The sequence below is a fragment of the Suricata suricatta genome, chromosome 8 (genome assembly GCF_006229205.1).
Source record: "Suricata suricatta isolate VVHF042 chromosome 8, meerkat_22Aug2017_6uvM2_HiC, whole genome shotgun sequence".
NCBI lineage: Eukaryota > Metazoa > Chordata > Mammalia > Carnivora > Herpestidae > Suricata > Suricata suricatta.
In genome coordinates, this window is record NC_043707.1 from 102,641,764 (window position 1) to 102,661,998 (window position 20,235).

Sequence of the window (20,235 nt, forward strand, 5' to 3'; positions counted from 1 at the left end):
TAACAGCAAGATTTACTTATAAAAAGAAGAAGCCATCTAGCAAGTGATGGAAAGGTCTGAAGGGCCCTGACTTGGGCTGAGAAAACTCCATTAGTCATTGCTCCTGGTCAAAGAATGTCACTTCATACTTATTCAATAAATGTTTCTTTGAACAAGAACTATGCTAAGCACTGAAAGAGAAACAAAAGATAACAGAAAAGTTTCTGTAAGAAATTGCATTTGGTAGGGAAGATACAACATGTCTAACAAGTAACAGCAAATCAAGGGAAAACCACGCTAAATACCATAGAGGTAAAAGCAAAGTACTTAGAAAGTTCATTAGCAAAGTAAAATCTTTTACAGCTTTGAGAATCAGACCACACTATAGAAGAAGTGATATTAGAGCAACATCTTAAAAGATGTGTAATATTTCACTGTTTGGAAATCAAAGTTTATTCATGTTCAGACACATTATCAAGTGCCTATTACATATGCGCAAGATACTGTGCCTGCCAAACCCTAGTCTCTGTACCTGAAAACTCTCAGTAATGGAAGATAGATTTATTGAGCATCTACTGTGTATCAAATACTTTCCTAGCTGCTTTACATATGCTTACTCATTGACCATTAAAATAAACTACAATATTAGAGATTTTCCTTTACAAATGAGAAAACTGAAGCTCTTTGAGAAGTCACACAAAGTAATGGGAAAACTGTGATGCCTGGGTGGCTCAGTCAGTTAAGCATCTAACTCTTAATTTCAGCTTAGGTCATGATCTCGTGGTTTGGTGACACAGCAGAGCCTGCTTGAGATTCTCTCTCTCCTTCTCTCTCTCTCTCTGCCCCTTTCCTGTTCTTGCACTCTTTCTCTCAAAATAAATAAACATTAAAAAAAATAGAAAAATAGCTGAGATTCTCACCAAGTCAGCTTATGCTGTTTCACTTCATTCCAATACAAGGTCATATATAATTGCATGTGTCTATAGGAATCATGTTTGCAATGCTTCACAAAAGTTAAGAGACCTGTTTGTCACTATGCTTTTAGGCTATTTCAAGAAATATAGTTTGCAAATTTAGGACTCTTGTTCTTTGATGCTCTTTCAGAGTATATCTGTCAGAGTGTATATGCTCTTTCAGTAGTATAACTTCAACCGTATACTTGCTGAAGATCAAGTGTCCACAGTTAACCACACGTTCTGGATCCAGAGCTTAGTAGTACATGTACTACTTTCTTCTGATTATTTGTCTTATTTAGACCACACTAAAATCTCTCCTCTTTCCCAATGTAGATAAAGCTTGTCCTCTCACAGAAAACTCCATAAACATCTTTAAGCATACTTCAGTATCTATGTTCTGGCTATAAACATGTGAGAGGATGAGACACTCTATTTTGCAGCTAGTCATTATTGCATTTGTACATGTATGTATTCCCAAAAAACCAAGTTGAGATAATACTCCATACTTTACCCACCCTCCCCAAAGAGTCACAGTTAAAGGCTCTTATAAATTCCACCATTAAGAAACTTTTTATCTTCTGTGTATCTTAATTTAATTAAGTCTTATCTAAACTTATTTTACCCTTTTTTTTCATGGAGTGCCAATTAACATATTTCAGCACACTCATGTACAACAAACAACTCCTTGGGAAAGCTAGTGCTTTTGTAAAACCTCTAAAGAAACTGAGACCCAGGAAGATTATACAGTTCCCTATGGTCACCAAACTGGTTGGACATATAATCTGGACTAGAAGCCCAGTCATCTGACTTTTCACAGTAATACTGCCTCCTTCTAACCATAAATCTTAACCCATATAATTGTATTGAGAAATAAGAATGGTTTTATTATTTTAATAATCTCTAGTATTTCAAAATCTTTTGGAAAGATGAAGTATTGAATAGTCAGATTACCTTGGTTACAGTGAAATTCCTTAGTGGTTTGTCTCATTTTGCTGTGTGGTAACTCTTGTAGTGAAATCAGCAAAATCTAGGAATTCTTATCTGGTCCTTGGCCATGATAAGGAGAAAAGCAAAGGACATGAATGAAAAACAAAGGACAAAAAACTTCCATATTTTACTAATTTATATATTTACTTGTTTCTTCCAAAATTAGTTTCAAGTCTCTTACATAAATATGTACAATTCAAATGGATTAAGGAAGAAAGAAAAGATACAATAATCAGGACAAAGGAAAATAAAGTCAAAAGTAAGGTTAACATTTTGACAACAGACAATCCAGCATATCCACCATATGCATATAATAGGATTCTGTACGTTTGCTCAAGATGAACCACAAAATTTGTTCTATTCTTTTTTGGGGGCTAAAATGATTGTTTACAAGTTTCACTTAATCTATTACATCAGATAAAGGCCAATCTCTTAAAAGATGCCCAGATTTTTCAAGCACTGAGACCTTAGAGCAATGTTTCTCATGATTCCCCTTCAAGAGGAAACTGTGCAGGGGCACCTGGGTGGCTCAGTCAGTTGGGCGTCCAACTTCAGTTCAAGTCATGATCTCACAGTTTGAGTTCGAACCCCATGTCAGGCTCTGTGCTGACAGCTCAGAGCCTGGAGCCTGCTTTGGATTCTTTCTTTCTATCTCTCTCTGTCCCTCCCCCACTCATGCTCCCTCTCAAAAGTAAACATTAAAATAAAATAAAGTTAAATGTACACATACCATATGACCGAACAGTCAGACGCCTAGGTATTTACACAGGTGAAATGATAATAACAGTAAGATTTATGTTCACAGAAAAATCTGTACTTAATGTTTATAGTAGCTGTATTTTCAGTCACCAAAAACTAGAAATAACTCAAGTGTCCCCCAATGGAAGAAAGAGTAATCAAACTGGTATATTCAATGGAATACTACTCAGTAATAAAAGAATAAACTACCAATATAGTCAACAAAATGGATGAATTTCAAATGCATTACACTAAATGAAGAAAGCCATTTATATGACATTTATGCCTATTCTTATGTAACATTCTAGAAAAGGCAAAACTGGAGACAAAATAGATTAGAAATTGCCAGGGCTAGGAATGGGGCAAGTCTGTGTGTGTGTGTGTGTGTGTGTGTGTGTATGTGGGTGTGGGTGTGTGTGTGGTTGGGGTGATAGAACTGTTCTTTATCTTGATTGATGATGATGGCTATATAAATATTTACCAAAACATTTACCAAAACTCACAGAACTATACATTTAGAGGAATGGGTTTTACTGTTTATAAAGTATGCCCCAATTTTGAAATTGGGGGAAAAATCATTACATGGGCTACTCAAAGCCATGTATGATTTACTCACCCCTCTCCTTTGATTCCTCTCTAACAACTCCACCCCCATTTCCCCGTGATCTTTCTGCTCCTTCCACATTGGCTGCTTTGCTATTCCTCAGTCAGGCCAGGCACCAGGGCTTGGCGGTTACTCTGATTTCTGCCTGCAATACTTCTCTCTGACCTAAATGTCCATGTGACTTCTCCTCTCTTTTAGGCCTTTGCTCACTGGCCTACAGTTTTTACTTATTGAGGCTTACAGAGTTTAAGGTTGTACCCCTCCCTCCTTCCCTCCTACCAGCCTCTCTGTACTCTCTCCATAGCACTCATCATTTTGTGACAAACTATACATTTTCCTATGTGTGTATTTGTTGTCTTTCTGCCACCCTACTAAAATACAGGCTCCACATAAGCAGAATTTTTTTTGCCTATTCTGTTTTCTTCACTGCTATTTTTCTATCATTTAGAACAATGCCTGGCATGTAGAAGGTACTCAGTAAGAATTTACGGAATTAATGACTGTTAGCTTTAGCCTACTTCAAACTCTGTTTCAACTAGCTATAAACTCTTATATATGTGAGTATGATGGGTACTTTTAGAAGCTAAGAAGATAATGCACATATGCATGTATTTATGCATGTTTGTGTATATAAATTAAATCAGTCTTTGATTTTTACTGTAAGATATTGGTATAAGAACATTTTTTTTCCTGTTTAAAAATTTGAGTGTGTAGAAACTGTCTTTTCTGAGTGTTTATTTAAAGTACCTAATTTCACTTCAAAGAAGTCCCCGATTCTCATCCTTCAGTTGTGAATGCTTTGAGTATTCATATTTTTTAGTAAAACAAAAAGTCCAAGATCAATTTATATTTCTAACTTATACTAGGTTTTTTTGTTTTTTTACAAACCTAAAATAATGCAAATAAAAAATTATATTTGTTGAGCAAACCAAATTGAAGTTTAACAGTGGTGTTTACTGTGACTGCTATTCAAGTGTAGGTGTCCTTTATGTCATTGTTTTACAACAGTGTTTATTTATATGAGGCCTTTGTTTTTAGCCAGTATATTTGAAACTGAGCTACTGATATATGTTTGTTCTTTTTTGCCAGTAAAACTTGGGTATTCAGATCCCACGGTTGCCAACTTACCTAATATCTCTTCATTGTTTTCCACATTGGGACCACTGGTGTGGGATATCTGAGGTCTGTTTTCATTCTGGGGGAAAGCCCTGGAGACTGGGTGCATTGAGGAAGCAGATATTATTGTCCGCACAAGGTGTGGGGTAATGAGCTACTGTTGTTTATTCTTCTGTAGTATAATTGGTTGAGTTCAGACAATAATGTAGCATCTGTTGTTATACTGTGCAGGGAAATGTCAAAATAGAAGGCAAGCAGACAGGTGGATTAAAGGGAGAACAGGAGGAGAAACCAGGAAATATCACATTAAGTTCTGATTTAAAGTAGGTGCAGAGGGATTATAATAATGACAATGATAATAAGAACAACAACTGTCATTGTTGAGCACCGTATTACAACGTGAGGTTTGATGCTAGGCACTTACTGAGTACTGGCCATGTGTCAGCACTTGCTAGGTGTTCTATCAACATTACTGCATGTTATACAGAAAACTTTGTGAGGAAGGTATTATTGGCCCTATTTATTATATGAGGTAACTGAAGTTCCTGAAGACTGTTAAATGCCTAGGAGTCAAGATTTGAACCTCTGTCTGTCATACCCAAAGCCTGTTTCCTAATCATACACAATGTTCACTTGTTAAAGTTTTTTAAACTGCAGTGTTAGGAGTCAGAATAGAGATTAACTTTGAGGAGGATAATTTTCAGGCAGGGGACAAAAGGACTTCTGAAGGCCAGTTATATGGGTATGTTCACTTTTTGAAAATTGATCAAAATTGTACACTGTTGCACACTATCTCTATATGCTGTACTTTTTCATACACAGGTTATATTTCAATAAAAAACTTTAAAATCACAGAACACATGGCTCTGAACAAAAGATAAAGTTTTATACAGTATAACATTAATTAAAATTTTGTAAAAAAGGTTTAAATATATTTATATAAAAATATGCATGAAAAATTGGTGGAAAGTGGGATGATGAAAAAGTTTTAGATGTAAATGATGGTGATGGCAATACAACATTGTGAATGTACTTAATGCCACTAAATTGTATACTTAAAAATGTTTAAAAAATCAATGGGTGTAAATACTCAAATGATAGCAGTGGCTATCTCTTGATGGTGAATCTGGAAATAACTTTTTAATGTTTTTCTTTTTCCAAAGGTTACATATTACTTTTATAATCAGGAAAAATATTTTTTTAATCTCAAAGACATAGTTTTAAGTTTTTATTTTAATTCCGGTTAGTTAAGATACAGTGTTATATTATTTTCAGATGTACAATATGGTGCTCCAACAATTCCACGCATCACTTGGTGCTCATCACAACAAATGTACTCCTTAATCTCTATCACCTATTCAGCCCATCCCTCCCCCACCTCCCCTTGGTAACCATTGGTTTGTTCTCTGTAATTAAGGGTCTGTTTTTTGGTTTGTCTCTTTCTGCCTCTCATTTTTTCCCTTTGCTCATTTGTTTCTTAAATTCCACACATGTATGAAATAATATGGTATTTGTCTTCTCTGTCTGACTTATTCCACTTTACTTTATGCTATCTAGCTCCATCCATGTCATTGCAAATGGCAAGATTTCATTCTTTTTATGGCTGAATAATATTCCAGTGTGTGTGTGTGTGTGTGTGTGTGTGTGTGTGTGTGTCTGTGTGTGTGTGTGTGTGCGCGCGCGCGCACGCGCGTGCGCATGCGTATACACACATCACATCTTCTTTATCCATTCATTGTTTGATGGATATGTGGGCTGCTTCCATATCTTGGCTATTGTAAATAATGCTCCTGTATAAACATATAGGGGTACATGTATCCCTTTAATTAGTGTTTTTGTATTCTTTAGGAAAATACCCAACCTAAAGAATAGGGTACCTCCATATTGTTTTGCAGAAACACCAGTTTGCATTCCCACTAACAGTGAAGGAGGGTTCCTTTTTTTCCACATCCGCACCAACACTTGTTGTTTCTTGTATTGGTTTTAGCCATTCTTCACTGGTGTGAGGTGATTATCTCATTGTAGTTTTGATTTGCATTTTCCTGATGGCAAGTGGTGAAGAGCATTGGCCATGAAAGACCTAGTTTTAAAGAATCACGGTGTTAGAAATAGTCAAATGATCCCATTTAACAGTTTAGAAAATCTATATAACTCTAGTCCACAGAGGTGGTTTATTCCCACAAGCAACTCTTGGGTAGCCCTTAAGGGGCAGATATGTTGAAAATTAATCTGAAAGTTGATGCTGGAGGGAGTCATACCTCAGAGAAAGGAGTGATCAGTTCTTGGTTACTAGGAATAGAGCCCCTGAGATTCAGATTCTTTTAGCATTTATTTAGCACGTGCTGTGTGCTTATCACTATACTAAGTACTTTTGCATGTATCATTTCAGTTAACATGTTAGTTTATTCCTTCTCTTATCAAATACGTATTGAACATATATTTTGTGCTATGTGCTACTCTTAGAATAAACAGTAAGACATTTTTCAGTACTCGTAAGGAACTTGCACGCTAGTGAGAAAGCCAGACATTAAACAAATAACTATAGTACAGTATGGAGAATGCTCTAATAGACATAGTACAACTGGAACTTAATTTTGATATACACAGACTTATCTATTCATTAGGTCATTAATAATGATAATGTTACTAAAATAGCTTAATATTTGAAAATGTTCCGCTGAAACTTGTTGCTGATCAGAACACCAATATTAGATAAATACCCTCTTGCTAGACAAAGGAAGGAAGGAAGGAAGGAAGGAAGGAAGGAAGGAAGGAAGGAAGGAAGGAAAGAAGAAGGAGAAAAGGCAAAAGTAACTGGCTTAACTTCCTATTATTCTGATTTTTTAATTATATTTCTTAGGTCTCCGTTTCTGGGTTATCAGTTTCCCCATATAAAAAACAAGAATATAGGACTATTTAACCAAAGCAACGCAAGCAACCACTCACTAAAGCCTATTATGTATCAAACACTACAGTAGGAACTTCACATATACTGCGTTTGTAATGCCCATCTTTTATTATACCCTTTAAGGTAGGTTGTATTATCCAATGCCTCAAGAAGGAAAATGACTTCAGAGTCATAGAAAAAAGTAGCTTTTACTATACACTACAGAAATTCTTAATGGTTTTTTTTTTGAAAACCAGTATTAGAAGCAACCAAATTATCCTGAATGACACAGAATTAGTTACTTATCCATATTGGTGTCTGAACAAACTTTGTTTCTCTGTTGGTTATTTTATTCTTTTTTATTTTTATTTTTGAGAGACAGAGAGAGACAGCATGAGCAGGGAAGGGTCAAAGAGAGAGGGAGGTACAGATTCGAAGCAGGCTCCAGGCTCTGAGCTAGCTGTCAGCACAGAGCCTGACGCGAGGCTTGAACCTACAAACTGTGAGATCATGACCTGAGCCGAAGTCGGACGCTCAACCAACTGAGCCACCCAGGCGCCCCTCTGTTGGTTATTTTAAACACATTTTTTCTTCCACCCCGTTTTCCCCACCCTCTATAGGTTACCATTTTTATGTGTTTCTTTTTATTTGTAGAAGTTTATTGATTTCCTCAAAAAAAAACCCAACTTATATATTAACTATATATTTTTCTAATGCAATACTGTATGCTTAGCTTTATTAATTATTTTCTTCTGAGTTTTTTTCTCACTTATTTTATTGGTTTTTCCCCCTAGTTTTTTAGTCTGATTCTTCTTTTTTTTTTTTTAAGTAAGTTCTTCATCCAACATGGGGCTTAAACTTACAAACCCTAAGATCAAGAGTTGCATGCCCTACTGACTGAACCTATTTTTGTTCTCTCTTTTTTGATGATATAAGAATTTTAAGGCAAAGAATTTCCTCTGACCACTGCTTTTGATGAATCCCATTAATTCCAACATGACGGGTTTTAACAATCATTGTTTTCTAGATATTCTGTACCTTTTATTTATAATTCCCATTTATTATTTATAATTCAGTCTGTGCTGACAGTGTGGAGACCCGTTTAGGCTTCTCTCTCTCTCTCTCTCTCTCTCTCTCTCTCTCTCTCTCTCTGCCCCTCCCCAGCTCATGCTTGCTTGCTCAGTCTCTCTCTCAAAATAAATAAACTTTTAAAAACATGAAAATTGCTGTTGAGGATTTAGAGAATGTAAATTCTAATTTTTCTCATTCATGTTACTTGATTATAATAGTCATAGGTCAATTAAAGGAATATTTTGTTTTTCTATTGATGACAAATTGGGAACATGGAAATGTCAAAGTAATACTCCCAGAGTACCAGACACAAAAAGGTTTTAGTGAATTTCTACCATAGATTCCTATATCAGAGACCTTCTAATTTTCTTCCAATGGAGTATCATAAATATGAAACAATGCAATGCTATAGGTTGTGAACCAGGAAACCTGGGTTCAGCCCAGCTCTAGCCATGAGATCTCAACAGTTTACTCCATCTATTTAAGTCTGTATTTTTACGTGTGAAATAAAGAATTTTGGCCATCTCTAGGTCCAGAAATTAGGACTTGGCAAATTCTACAGCAAGTTAGTGACAAGGCTAAAACTAGGTCTACGGTCTTCTGCCTCCAATAAAGCTGACATTTCTCTTTATTCCATTCCACTTTGTGTTATAGCAAAAAATATATATAACAGAAATTTGCCTTTGTAACCATTTCTAAGTGTACAATTCAGTGGCATTCATTATATTCACAATGTTGTGCAGCCATCACCACTATTTCCAAAGTTTTTCATCCTCTCAAGTTAATCTTTCCAGTTCATTTTCTTGTTCATATAATATCTAGTATTCTACAAACTCTTCGGTCATCTTGGAAAATGGAAAATGTATGCTTTTCAAATATATTATTTACTTGCATGTCTTTTGTAAATGCTTCTAATGTTCTTAAATCATAACCTACAGAGGAAGCAATTTGGGTATTAGATACCTATTTTCTCAATGACAAACCATGAGCCCTTCAGTAAAAAACAAATTACATTTCTTTTCTATGTGGTTACCTATCAAATTAATAATACATGTCATTAAGGTGGGATTTCTTTTAATTAATTCCTTATTGGGCTAATATGAAGAAAATGAAAAACACATGATTCTATTGTTCAAGCATCAGGCTTGGTTAGTAAAGGGCAATAACGTTTGATGAGTTTCTAGAAAGCAGCAGCTTCTTCCTAGTCTCTCCCTGCCCCTCCCTCCATAGTCCTATCTGTTACCTACTTTGACACCTGGTTTTTGCCCTCTTTAGGCCATTCGGCTCTCCTTAGAGCAGGCCCTGCCTCCAGAGCCAAAGGAAGAAAATGCTGAACCTGTGAGCAAACTGAGGATCCGGACTCCCAGTGGCGAGTTCCTTGAGCGGCGGTTCCTGGCCAGCAATAAGCTCCAGATTGTCTTTGATTTCGTAGCTTCCAAAGGATTTCCATGGGATGAGTTCAAGTTGCTGAGTACCTTTCCTAGGAGAGATGTAAGTTCACATGCCTATTTTAGGAAATATGTCCCGTGGGAGATAGCCCATCGTTAGGGCTGGACAAAGCAGGCCAAGAAAAAGCCCAGGGCACAAGATGATGTGCCTAGGAGTACTTTGTTCCACACACCATTCTCTTTTCAGCCTTTGGAGCAGGTATGTCTTCCCAGGCTGACAGACGTGGCCCAGGAGCCTGTGTAAGGAAGTGGGTACTAAATCTTCCTTCCTAGCTATTTCCCCTACATACTTTCCCAAGATCTCATCTCTGTGTACCTCAGAGTATTTCTGAGAATCATGTACTTAACAGCTTAATAGTTCGATCAGGGTCAATGATTATAGGTTCACTAGAACAAGTCATGCTAAACCAAGAGTTTTTTGCAATTTGATAGTTTTTACTATCCTGGAAAGTCACAGAGGATGACTTATATTCATTGTGTATCTGCATTTCAGCAAGGTATTTGATAGTCTTTAGTATATTCTATGGCAAAATAGAGAAATGTAAATCTATAGTTAGTAGTCTCATTGCTGATTAAATGGTGGTGTCCAGAAAGTGATTGCCCACTCCCTAGAGTGGCCCAAGAGGTTCTATATTCAAGGTGCTGTATCCTTTATTCCTGACCATGCTTTTAAGACTTTATCAGATTTATAGATTATGAAAAATAAGATTTTAAAAAACCTTAAAATACTAAAACAATAGGTAAAAATGAACCTATAGAAATTTTACAGAAATATATAGAGATAGATTTCCACGTTAGATTTAGAAAATTAATTACTCATGTTTGGGATGGAAAGACTGTGCCTGCATTAGCAGAAGTTATAGTTGAATTGAGCTGAATAAGCATTAATGTGTTGTGGCTGCTAACAAAGTGCTAGATACATTTTTAGAGGTATAATCCCAACAAGAAGATAACTTAATGGTCCTGTTAATCTGTGTACAAGATAAACTGCCCCTGAAAGAGTCCTTAGACTCCATGCTGAAGCCAGAAGAAAAAAGAGCGTGTCTAGAGCAAAGCAGATAGGAAGATGAGGGAACTGGAAGTCCTGTCATTTGAGGAACATTTCCTCTGATTATGGAAAGGCTATGGGAAACATGATTGTTGTCCTTAGCTACTTGAAGGGCTGCCGTGAAAAAGAAAGATCTTACTTTGCAAGGCTCCAAGGATAGAACTGGGACCAGTGATTTCAAAGTTACAGGAGACAAATTAAGCCTAATGTAAGGAAGTATTTTCTAAGAATAGAATATCTTGGGTCATGAAGTAGCGGTTTTCCTGTCACTAGAGATAACCATGCACTACTGAATGAATGATCCCTTTTCAGCAATACTGGACATAAATGGGGATTCATTCCTGGTGTTCCTACTTTAACTGGGATAGGGCTTAGACTAGCTTACCTCTAGAATACATAGTAAATCTTAATATTCTGTGATTCCATTTTGATCCAATAATGTGAGGTCTGGTAACTTAGACTTCATCTAAAACACAAAAACAAGAATTTAGTTAAGATTCATCTTAGTCCCAGTCTGGCCATCAGATTTGCAGAGTAGAGACAGACACCAGTGGTATATGTTTAGCTATACCACTTAGCCACAAAATCCCTAGGTGGAATGAGGGTCCTACTATTTCTGTCTAAGCCAAGGACACTGGAATGGACCCCAGGTTCCAGCCATTGGTTCCTATCTCACTAGTCCCACCTACTGCTCCAAGCTCTTCCTCTTTGTTATATATAACACACCCAAACATGTTCCAGGGAACACATCCATGTTCATGCACTGTGGACTGCATAGCCAAGTAAAAAACTACTTTAATTCTGTCACTGAAATTAAACTCTAAATGTGTGAACACTTAGGAAAGAGCCCTTATCAAGAGGTTCAAGATCAGCCTGGTTCTCGTACTTATGTTCTATGATGAACATCTCTCTTAAAGAACTTATAAAACTTAGGAGCTAACTTAGTCCCTCCCAACTCTTGTTTTGTTTATTTGTTTAAATTTAAGTATAATTAACATGTAACCTTATATTAGTTTCAGGTGTACAACATAATGATTCAATATTTGTGAACACTGCAAAATGATAGCCACAGTAGGTCTAGCTAATATCCGTCATCACACATAGTTAGAATTTTTCCCCCTTGTGATGAAAACTTCTAAAATCCCAACCCTTGATTATTTTAAGGCACTCCTCTTCTGGGCCTTTTATCTGAAAGTGAAAGTACTAGAAGAGAGAGCATCTAAGGAGCTGCTGGCTTTTAAAATTAAATTTTTTTTCAAATTAATTTTTAAACTCAATTACTGGGAGTAGGGTGGGGAAAGCAATCTCTAAAAAAAATTTTTTAATGGTTTTGAACTTATTTTTGAGAGAGAGACACATAGCAAGGGAGGGACAGAGAGGGACCCAGAATCCAAAACAGGCTCCAGGCTCTGAGCTGTTGATACAAAGCCCAATGCAGGGCTCAAACCCACAAACTATGAGATCATGACATAAGCTGAAGTTGGACGCTTAACCAACTGAGCCACCCAGGCACTCTCCCCCGCCTTTTTTTAAATTTTTTAATGTTTTTAAATTTATTTTTGAAAGAGAGAGGGGAACAGTCTCTAAAAAAGTTGAGTTTTATGGTCAGTATTAATGACCATAAGGTAAAGTAGACTGTACAAAGTCACTGTTGTAAATAAGCAAGGGAACTGTGAAATGAAATGCAGAGGTTTTTGAGCCTGCTATCTGCCCACCATGAACTCTACTGACTGAACACTCAGCCCTTTCAGTGCAGACTGTGTTAACTATGGATTTGCCCTACATTGAGGGTCAGTCACTTAGTTTTAGAGAAAATTTACCTTTTTTTAATGTTTACTCTTTTTTTATGTTTATTTATTTATTTTGAAAGAGAGGGAGAGAGAGTACAAAAGGTAGGGACAGAGAGAGAGGGAGAGAAAGAATTCCAAGCAAGCTCCATGCCCAATGCAGAGCTTGATCCAACATGGGGCTTGATCTCACAACTGTGAGATCATGACCTGAGCTAAAATTAAGAGTCAGATGCTCAACCAACTGAGCCACTCCGGCACCCCAAGAAAATTTGTTGATTTACATCTCAACCATTCTTTTTTACACTCCTGAAGAACACTATTCACTCTCATTAACAGACTCTTCTTCCAGTATCCCTTTCACATCTGACCCTATCCCAAGGCCAGTTTACCCAGTTGGGCCCAGTTACCCAGAGGGAACGTTTAACCAGAGGCTTGCTACTGTAACAGGACTTTTCTAAAACCCTATTCTGATCATTCACTTTCTTGTTAAAAACAAACAAACAAAACTCATTAATAGTTCCTATGGCCCCAAGATAAGGAGAGACTCCTTAGAATGTTTTCTTTGAAAGCCCTCCACAATCTGATCCATACCTACCTTTCCCACCTTATGCTTTGCCTCTCATTACTTATTTCCATCACCAGAAGATAACGAGATTGCTCACTACTCACAAAAGACATGAGACTCTCATCCCTCTGTGCTTCTGTATACTCTGTTCTTTCTTCCTTGAATATCCACTCTCCCCACTTTTCCTGGCTTGTTTGACCTCATCTTTTAATGCCCAGCTCAAATCTCATTCCCTCTCAGAAGCCCCCTCCTTCTCCCAAGCTCCTCAACTGTGTACCCATTGCAGTTTGTACTTTCCTCTCTCATAGCACTTTTCCTGTTCTATAATTTTTTACAAAGGCTGTCCATAGCATGTTCATGTCTGTCTCCCCTGAAGTTCCCATAATGGTACCCCACACATAAACATTTAGTTGCTGTTGTCAAAAGTTAATGATCTCCAGTCTAATCCTAAATCTCTGATTCCAGAGTGAACTAGAGAAGCTGTTCCAAATAAGAACAGATGCCATAGGCCCACCCAGATTCCAGACCCAGACCTAAACCCAGAAAGCCCACCCAGGACTCACTAGACCTCCTAGAGCCAGGGGCAGGGGGAGAGTTAATAGCCCTTCATCCTCTTCTAAATGCTCTTTCAAGTCAAATGACTAGTGTTTTTGCAAGGCTATTCTGTAACAGCCATCTGTGTCTGCAAGGATTAGGATCTAATTTGTAAAAGTCATCTTAAATTACAACCAAACTAAAGACTGTTAAAAAGCACATCTTAAGACCTCACCTCTTTAATAACAAATAACATAAGACTTAACTCCAGGAGTCTTATTGTGTCTTCAGCCTTTTCTCCGCAAAACAGAGACTTGATTTCTCACCATAGGACCTGGTAAATGTTCTTCTGTCTCCCACCCTCCAATCAAAACAATACTTCGTGTTAAGATTTCCCAGCTGTCCAACTATTTACTAAATGTCTGGTGGGTATACCACTGAATTGAGCACTGTGAGACAAGCAAAATAGCAGCAGACACAGGCCTTTCCCAATGGGAACATCAAGTGATTTAATAGATTTTTGTTGTTGTTGTTTTGCTTTCTGTTTTGCTCATAACAGTTACCAAGAGAAGTAGTATTCACTACCAGGGCTTTGGTCACTAAGCTGTACCTCTTGGATGTGTTAGAGCCAGTGAACATGGTGGCCCATTTGCTTACTTGCTCATTGCAAGGTAGTTGAATCCTAAAGTTAAGGAATGAACCTAACCCCTACTACTGCTCGCCCTGCCTCAGAGTCAGTAAGAGGCCCCTACAAGCTTCTTAGTTCCCCTCTGGACCTACTGGTCACTGGCCCAGTGCCACTCAGTGTGAGGTTGTCAGTATTCCCTAACCTTCCTCTTTCCTTTTCTCTCCTTTCCCACCCCTCCCAATTTTTCCAATCTCATTTTACCCTTTGTATTCTTCTCTCTTCTTTCCACTCTTCCCACCTCCTTTTCTATTTATACCATAACTCTTTCCCCTTACTGCCTCCTCTATTTTCCTTCTTTTGCCCACTCAGAGAAGCTCCAGATGCAACTGGAAAGTGTAGTCTTTCCGTTTGTAATATGACCGGAGAGTACTAGGAAAGGAGGATGGTTGGTAATGGCACAGTGGCTTCAGGACCGGTGCCCTGTGTTCCTTGTCACTTACGTAATTACACAGCCCTCATTCTTGCCCTGAGAGCATTTCTTCCTCCAGATCTATCGATGTGAACTCACCAAACAGACAAACATGGATGCATTAAGAAATACAGTACCAGACATTTTATATTCTAAAGCAACATAATGAATGTATTTGTATTTTTCTCCAGCTTTCTAGTTTTTCCCCCTTCAAAAGTATAACTTAGAATTTTTTCTTTCTCTCTCTAATGTTTAAAGGAACAAGAGAATGAATATAAACAAGCTTCTAGCAGTGCAGGCCCTTAGTAAAGGTTTGTTTAAATAAACTTGGGGGGGTGGTGAAGCCTTACAAATTTAGGGTATGCAGATTCCTTCCTCTGTTACCCATCCACGTTTGTTACAAAGGCACTAAGCTCAGTGCTGAGAACACAGGACTGAAAAATAATGACATAATTCTTACCCTTATAGGACTTACAGTCTGTATCCACAAACTACTTCTGGATGATGTTTGACTTTATCGATAACACAAGGATATCATTTTTGCCACCATAAGAAAATAGAAGTAGTTTAATTTGCATTTCATTCATGTATTTGTTCTTCCATATGGCAAAACATTTGCTGAGCAGCCACTCTGCCAACCTCCAAACCAGACACTAATGATACAGAAATAAAAAATTGTTACTGACCTTGAAGAGTTCATATTCTAGTGAAAACACATCTAAAGCAAATTGCATTACAAATTATACCTACAGTTGGAAAGACAGCTAATTTCACCCTGCAGTGGTAAGGGAAGGCATTATAAAGGAAATAAATTTCAATTGAGTCTTGCACAGAGAGATGTTGGTTGAGTAGAAACAGAGTAGCATAGTTAAAAATGAAAGTTTTGGTTGCAGTTAGACCGGTATCTGAATCCCATTCCATCAGATACCTGCTGTATGACATTGGGCAACTTAACTTTGCCATGCTGAATGTTTATTTCTTCACGTTTCTTTCTTTGAAAGAAAAATAATAATATCTATCTCAGAGTTCTGGTAAGAATTAAATAAGAGAATGTAAACTACTGTCCCTACCACATAGTAAACAGTATCTGCTGTAATTATCTTAAGTGGAGAGAGGCAGAAGAGGTAGGAAAGGCTTACAGCGAAAGAAAGCACGATAGTAATGAATTCTTTCTTTAGAGCAATGATGGATATTTATGTTAAAAATACCCAAATGCTCTAAACCAGACAAAATAATGTATCATTGGAATCATTAATATATTTGAAAAGTATCTCAGAGATATCAAAGCCAATGCTGTCATTTAACAGAAGAATCAAAGCATAATAAAATGATGCACATTACTTATGTCACATGATCAATTATAAAAGCAAAGCCAACACTAAAACCCAAGTTTTCTTTCAGCCATTGCTTTTTAAGATCACTGGCTCCTTGGGGTGCCTGATTGGCTCAGGTGGTTGAGCTTCTGACTTCGGCTCAGGTCATGATCTCATGGTACGTGAGTTCAAGCCCTGCATTGGGCTCTGTGCTGACAGCTCAGAGCTTGGAGCCTGCTTCGGATTCTGTGTCTCCCTCTTTTTTTGCCCCTCCCCTGCTCAAGCGCTGTTTGTCTCACTTTCTCAAAAATAAATAAACTTTTAAAAGAAGATTTTTTTTTAAGCCTCCAGTGGCTCTAATGGCCTACTGGAGAAGGTCCAAACTCCTTACCACAGCATACACAATCTCACACCATCTCCTCTCCCTGCTCAGTTCTTCTCCCTCCCTCTTCCTCATGCAATTCCTTCCCCACCACATTCATCTCACCATTAAGCCACAAAAAACTGCTTGCCTGAGAGAAACCAACAGGTCTCACTCAGGTGCAAAATGCATCACAGAGCTGTCTCATTTCTTTTCTCATCAGCTTTGGGAGGCAGCAAGGCAGGGAGTGTTGGTGCCAGCCAACAGGTAGAGAAAGTGGGGGCCTCAGGTACAATGGCTTGTTTGAGAGCATACATCCAGTTCATGACCACTGAGGACTAGAGATGAGGCCTCTCAATTGCTTTATTTCCAAAAGTGATGTTGTAAGGAGAGATGTTTCTGGCATATTTTGACCACAGGACACTTGAATTTATAGGTTGAAGTTATCTGCTAACCTGTTCATATAATTTTTACAACAAAAGAATAAATAACAAAAGATTTAAAAGAATAAAATAGCAGGGCACCTGGGTGGCTCAGTTGATTGAGCGTTGGACTTTGGCTCAGGTCATGATCAGGCTTAGAGCCTGGAGCCTGCTTCGGATTCTGTGTCCCTCTCACTCTGCCCCTCACTCACTCATGCTCTACCTCTCTCTCTCACTTAAGAATAAATAAAACATTAAAATAAATAAATAAACAAAGATTAAAGAAGTTAAAAGAATAGTATAGTTACTTCTAAATAGATGGATATGTGATAATAATCTGGTATATTAGCAGTCTGTTAAAATAAAGGGAAATTTTCCAGAAAGAGTGGTTTATATTTCTTCAAGTTAGTCATTTTGTTTAAGAAATGTATTATTTTCTCTTTTTTTTGTTTTTTATTTTTTTATTTTTTTAATTTTTTAATTTTTTTAATGTTTTATTTATTTTTGAGAGAGAGGGAGACGCAGAATCTGAAGACAGACTCCAGGCTCTGAGCTAGCTGTCAGCACAGAGCCTGATGCGGGGCTCGAACCCACAAGCCACAGATCATGACCTGAGCCGAAGCCAGATACTCAACCAACTGAGCCACCCAAGCGCCTCCTTTTTTTTTTAATGTTTTGTTTTTGAGAGGCATTATTTTCTTTTTTTTGAAATGTATTATTTTCTTAATTATAAGTTTTGTTATTAAGTAACGAGATGAAGCATCCTATGTCTTAACAATGCCTTACACACTGAATGAGTCTGAAAACTCATAGTTTTAGTTGGTCCAAGAGGTGTGGGTTATCGTTAAGCTGAAAACTCATAGTTCCTAGGTGTCTTTACATTATTGTTGGAATGATTGAGGAGATGGACTAGAGGAAGGCAATGATACAGAGGAAAGAACATTGGACTTGGAATCAAAACATCATTTATTAGCTGTACAACCTTGAACAAGGCACACCGCTTTCTACATCTCACTCATCTTCTCTATGAAACAGAAGCAATAAATTCTGCTTCTCCCAGGACCATATCATGGCTCAAATAAGGCAATGTATATAAAAGTATTTTATAAACTGTAAGATACTATCTAAATATGAAATGAGTTAATAATCATGGTGATTATTCAATAGCCAAATGTTTAGCATATTTTTTAAATAATAGTATTCATTGAAGTTTTACTCTACGAGGCACTATTGTAAGTTCTCTATATGCATTATCTCATTTAATCCTAAAAACTATTCTAAAGGTAAACATTCATCCTGTACCTCACTGAGATAGGGAAACTCAGGCACAAAAGATTTTAAGTAACTTACCCAATGTCACAGTAAGTATCAGAACCAGATACAAACCTCAGTATGTGACTCTAGAGTCCGTGCTCCTAATCCATATGTTATCTTGTATCTTGATTTATTCCAAGGAAGTAGTTTGTCATCTAGAAAAAAACTTTAAATGTGTAAATGTAGCTCAGTTTTACACATTTGGAAAGATTTCATCATCTCTGATTTCTTCATATTATATTTGTAATTCCTATTCCAAAGTCACAGCCAGAAGTAGGTAAAGTATATACCTATATATTTCACTCTGTTTACCAGCACACTTTATTTTTCTAGGCACTGTGCTGAGTGCCAAGGAATAAGGCATAGTCCTTGCATTTGAGAATACCCGGGTTTCTCACACAAAAATAATCCTCATAACGCATTTCATGCAGTGAGTTCATTCTAAGAGTAGTCAGACAAAAAGAGCAACAGAAATCAAAGTTGACCAAGATCCATGCTGACCTGGGTGATCAGGAAAGGCTTTGTATAGCAGATGAACAAAACTTTGAGATGGATAGAATTTTCAGTGGACTGGTAAAAGGAGAACTGGTAAGAGAACATTCTCCAGCAGCCAGGACAGCTTGAAGAAAGAAGCTAATGTTGGAAAGCCCAAGGCATGGGTAGATAGTTGAGTACAAACTAGATTAGTTGAGAAATGGGGTGTATATAGTAAAGTTCTAAGAAAAGGCTGAAGGAGGAATTGTATAAAACCTAGAATACCAGGCAAGAGAACTTGGCTTTATTTCATGTAAATTTGTTGAGCAAGGTAATGACATGGCCATCGTGATATCATCAAAATAAGAATAATTACCTATACATTACTCCATAATTTATAAATTCACATTGCGTAGCACACTGTAGGTGCTCAATAAATGTCAGTCCTCTAATCTCTTTCTGCCCTCAGTATCTAGGTGATCTCATTCAGTCTTATAGCTTTAAATGTCATGTATACAGTTATAACTCCAAAGGTGTATCTCCTGAACTTCAGATATTTATACATACAACTGCTTATTCAGCACCTCCACTTCATGTCTGACATTTCAAATTAAACATAGTCAAAACTAAACTGCTGATCCCACCCCTCACCCAGATCTGCTCCTCTCAGAGTTTTTCTCGTCTCATTAAATAGCAACTTCATTCTTTTTTTTTTTTTTTTAGGCCAGAAACCTTGGCTGACGCCAAGGACTAAGTGTTTTGATAAATGGTTCAATAGTTTCTCCTATCCCATCTGTACTTGGAGTCAGAGAGATGTTGGTTCTAATGCTAGCACTGAGTCTATTTGCTGAAGTACAGTGAATACGTTATTTCTCTTTGCTGTATTTCAGTTACTTCATCTTGCAAGTGAGGATAATGTCATGTGTTCTCACTAATACATTGTGATGATAAGATCAAACGTGATAATGAAAACACCTGGTAAAGGGCAGAGAGGCCCATGCCACTTGATTTGGTAATGCTGAGTTCCTTTTATCCATTTCCAGCAAGTCACTGCTTTTGCCCTGTCTCTAACCTTTAAAAAATAAGTTTTTACAGACATTCCTCATTCCTAATATGAGGGTGACCTGCATTTTGTCACTTGCGTTATAACAGACTCTTCCTTGGAAGGAAGTCCATTATTTATTACAGCCCCGCTAGTGCACGAAAAATGTATTCTGAGTTTTGGTAATCATGACAGGGAGACAGCATGATGATATAGAGAACCAGTTATTAGGTGGACCTTGAGTGAGGTACATAACCTCTCTAAACTTCTTCCTTCACCTGTAGAAGACAATGATAGCTACATATGAGGTGATGTAGAATTAAGAGAGGTGACTTGAAGGCAAGGACATGACATGTGGTAGGTACTCAGGACATACAATCCTTTTTTTTTTATTTTTTTAATAGTTTATTGTCAAATTGGTTTCCATACAACACCCAGTACTCTTCCCCATAAGTGCCCTCCACCATCACCACCACCTCTTTTCCCCCC

The 20,235-nt window shown here is 37.3% G+C and overlaps 1 protein-coding gene across 3 annotated transcripts in view; it reads left to right on the forward strand.

Annotated features, from left to right (window-relative positions):
- Positions 1-20,235, forward strand: part of FAF1 (Fas associated factor 1) — a 474,908-nt gene that overhangs the window by 420,288 nt on the left and 34,385 nt on the right. For all 3 annotated transcript variants that reach the window (XM_029946447.1, XM_029946449.1, XM_029946448.1), the window contains one exon: positions 9,614-9,829. In XM_029946447.1, coding sequence (XP_029802307.1) covers positions 9,614-9,829 — 216 coding nt within the window. The remainder of the gene's footprint in view (positions 1-9,613; positions 9,830-20,235) is intronic.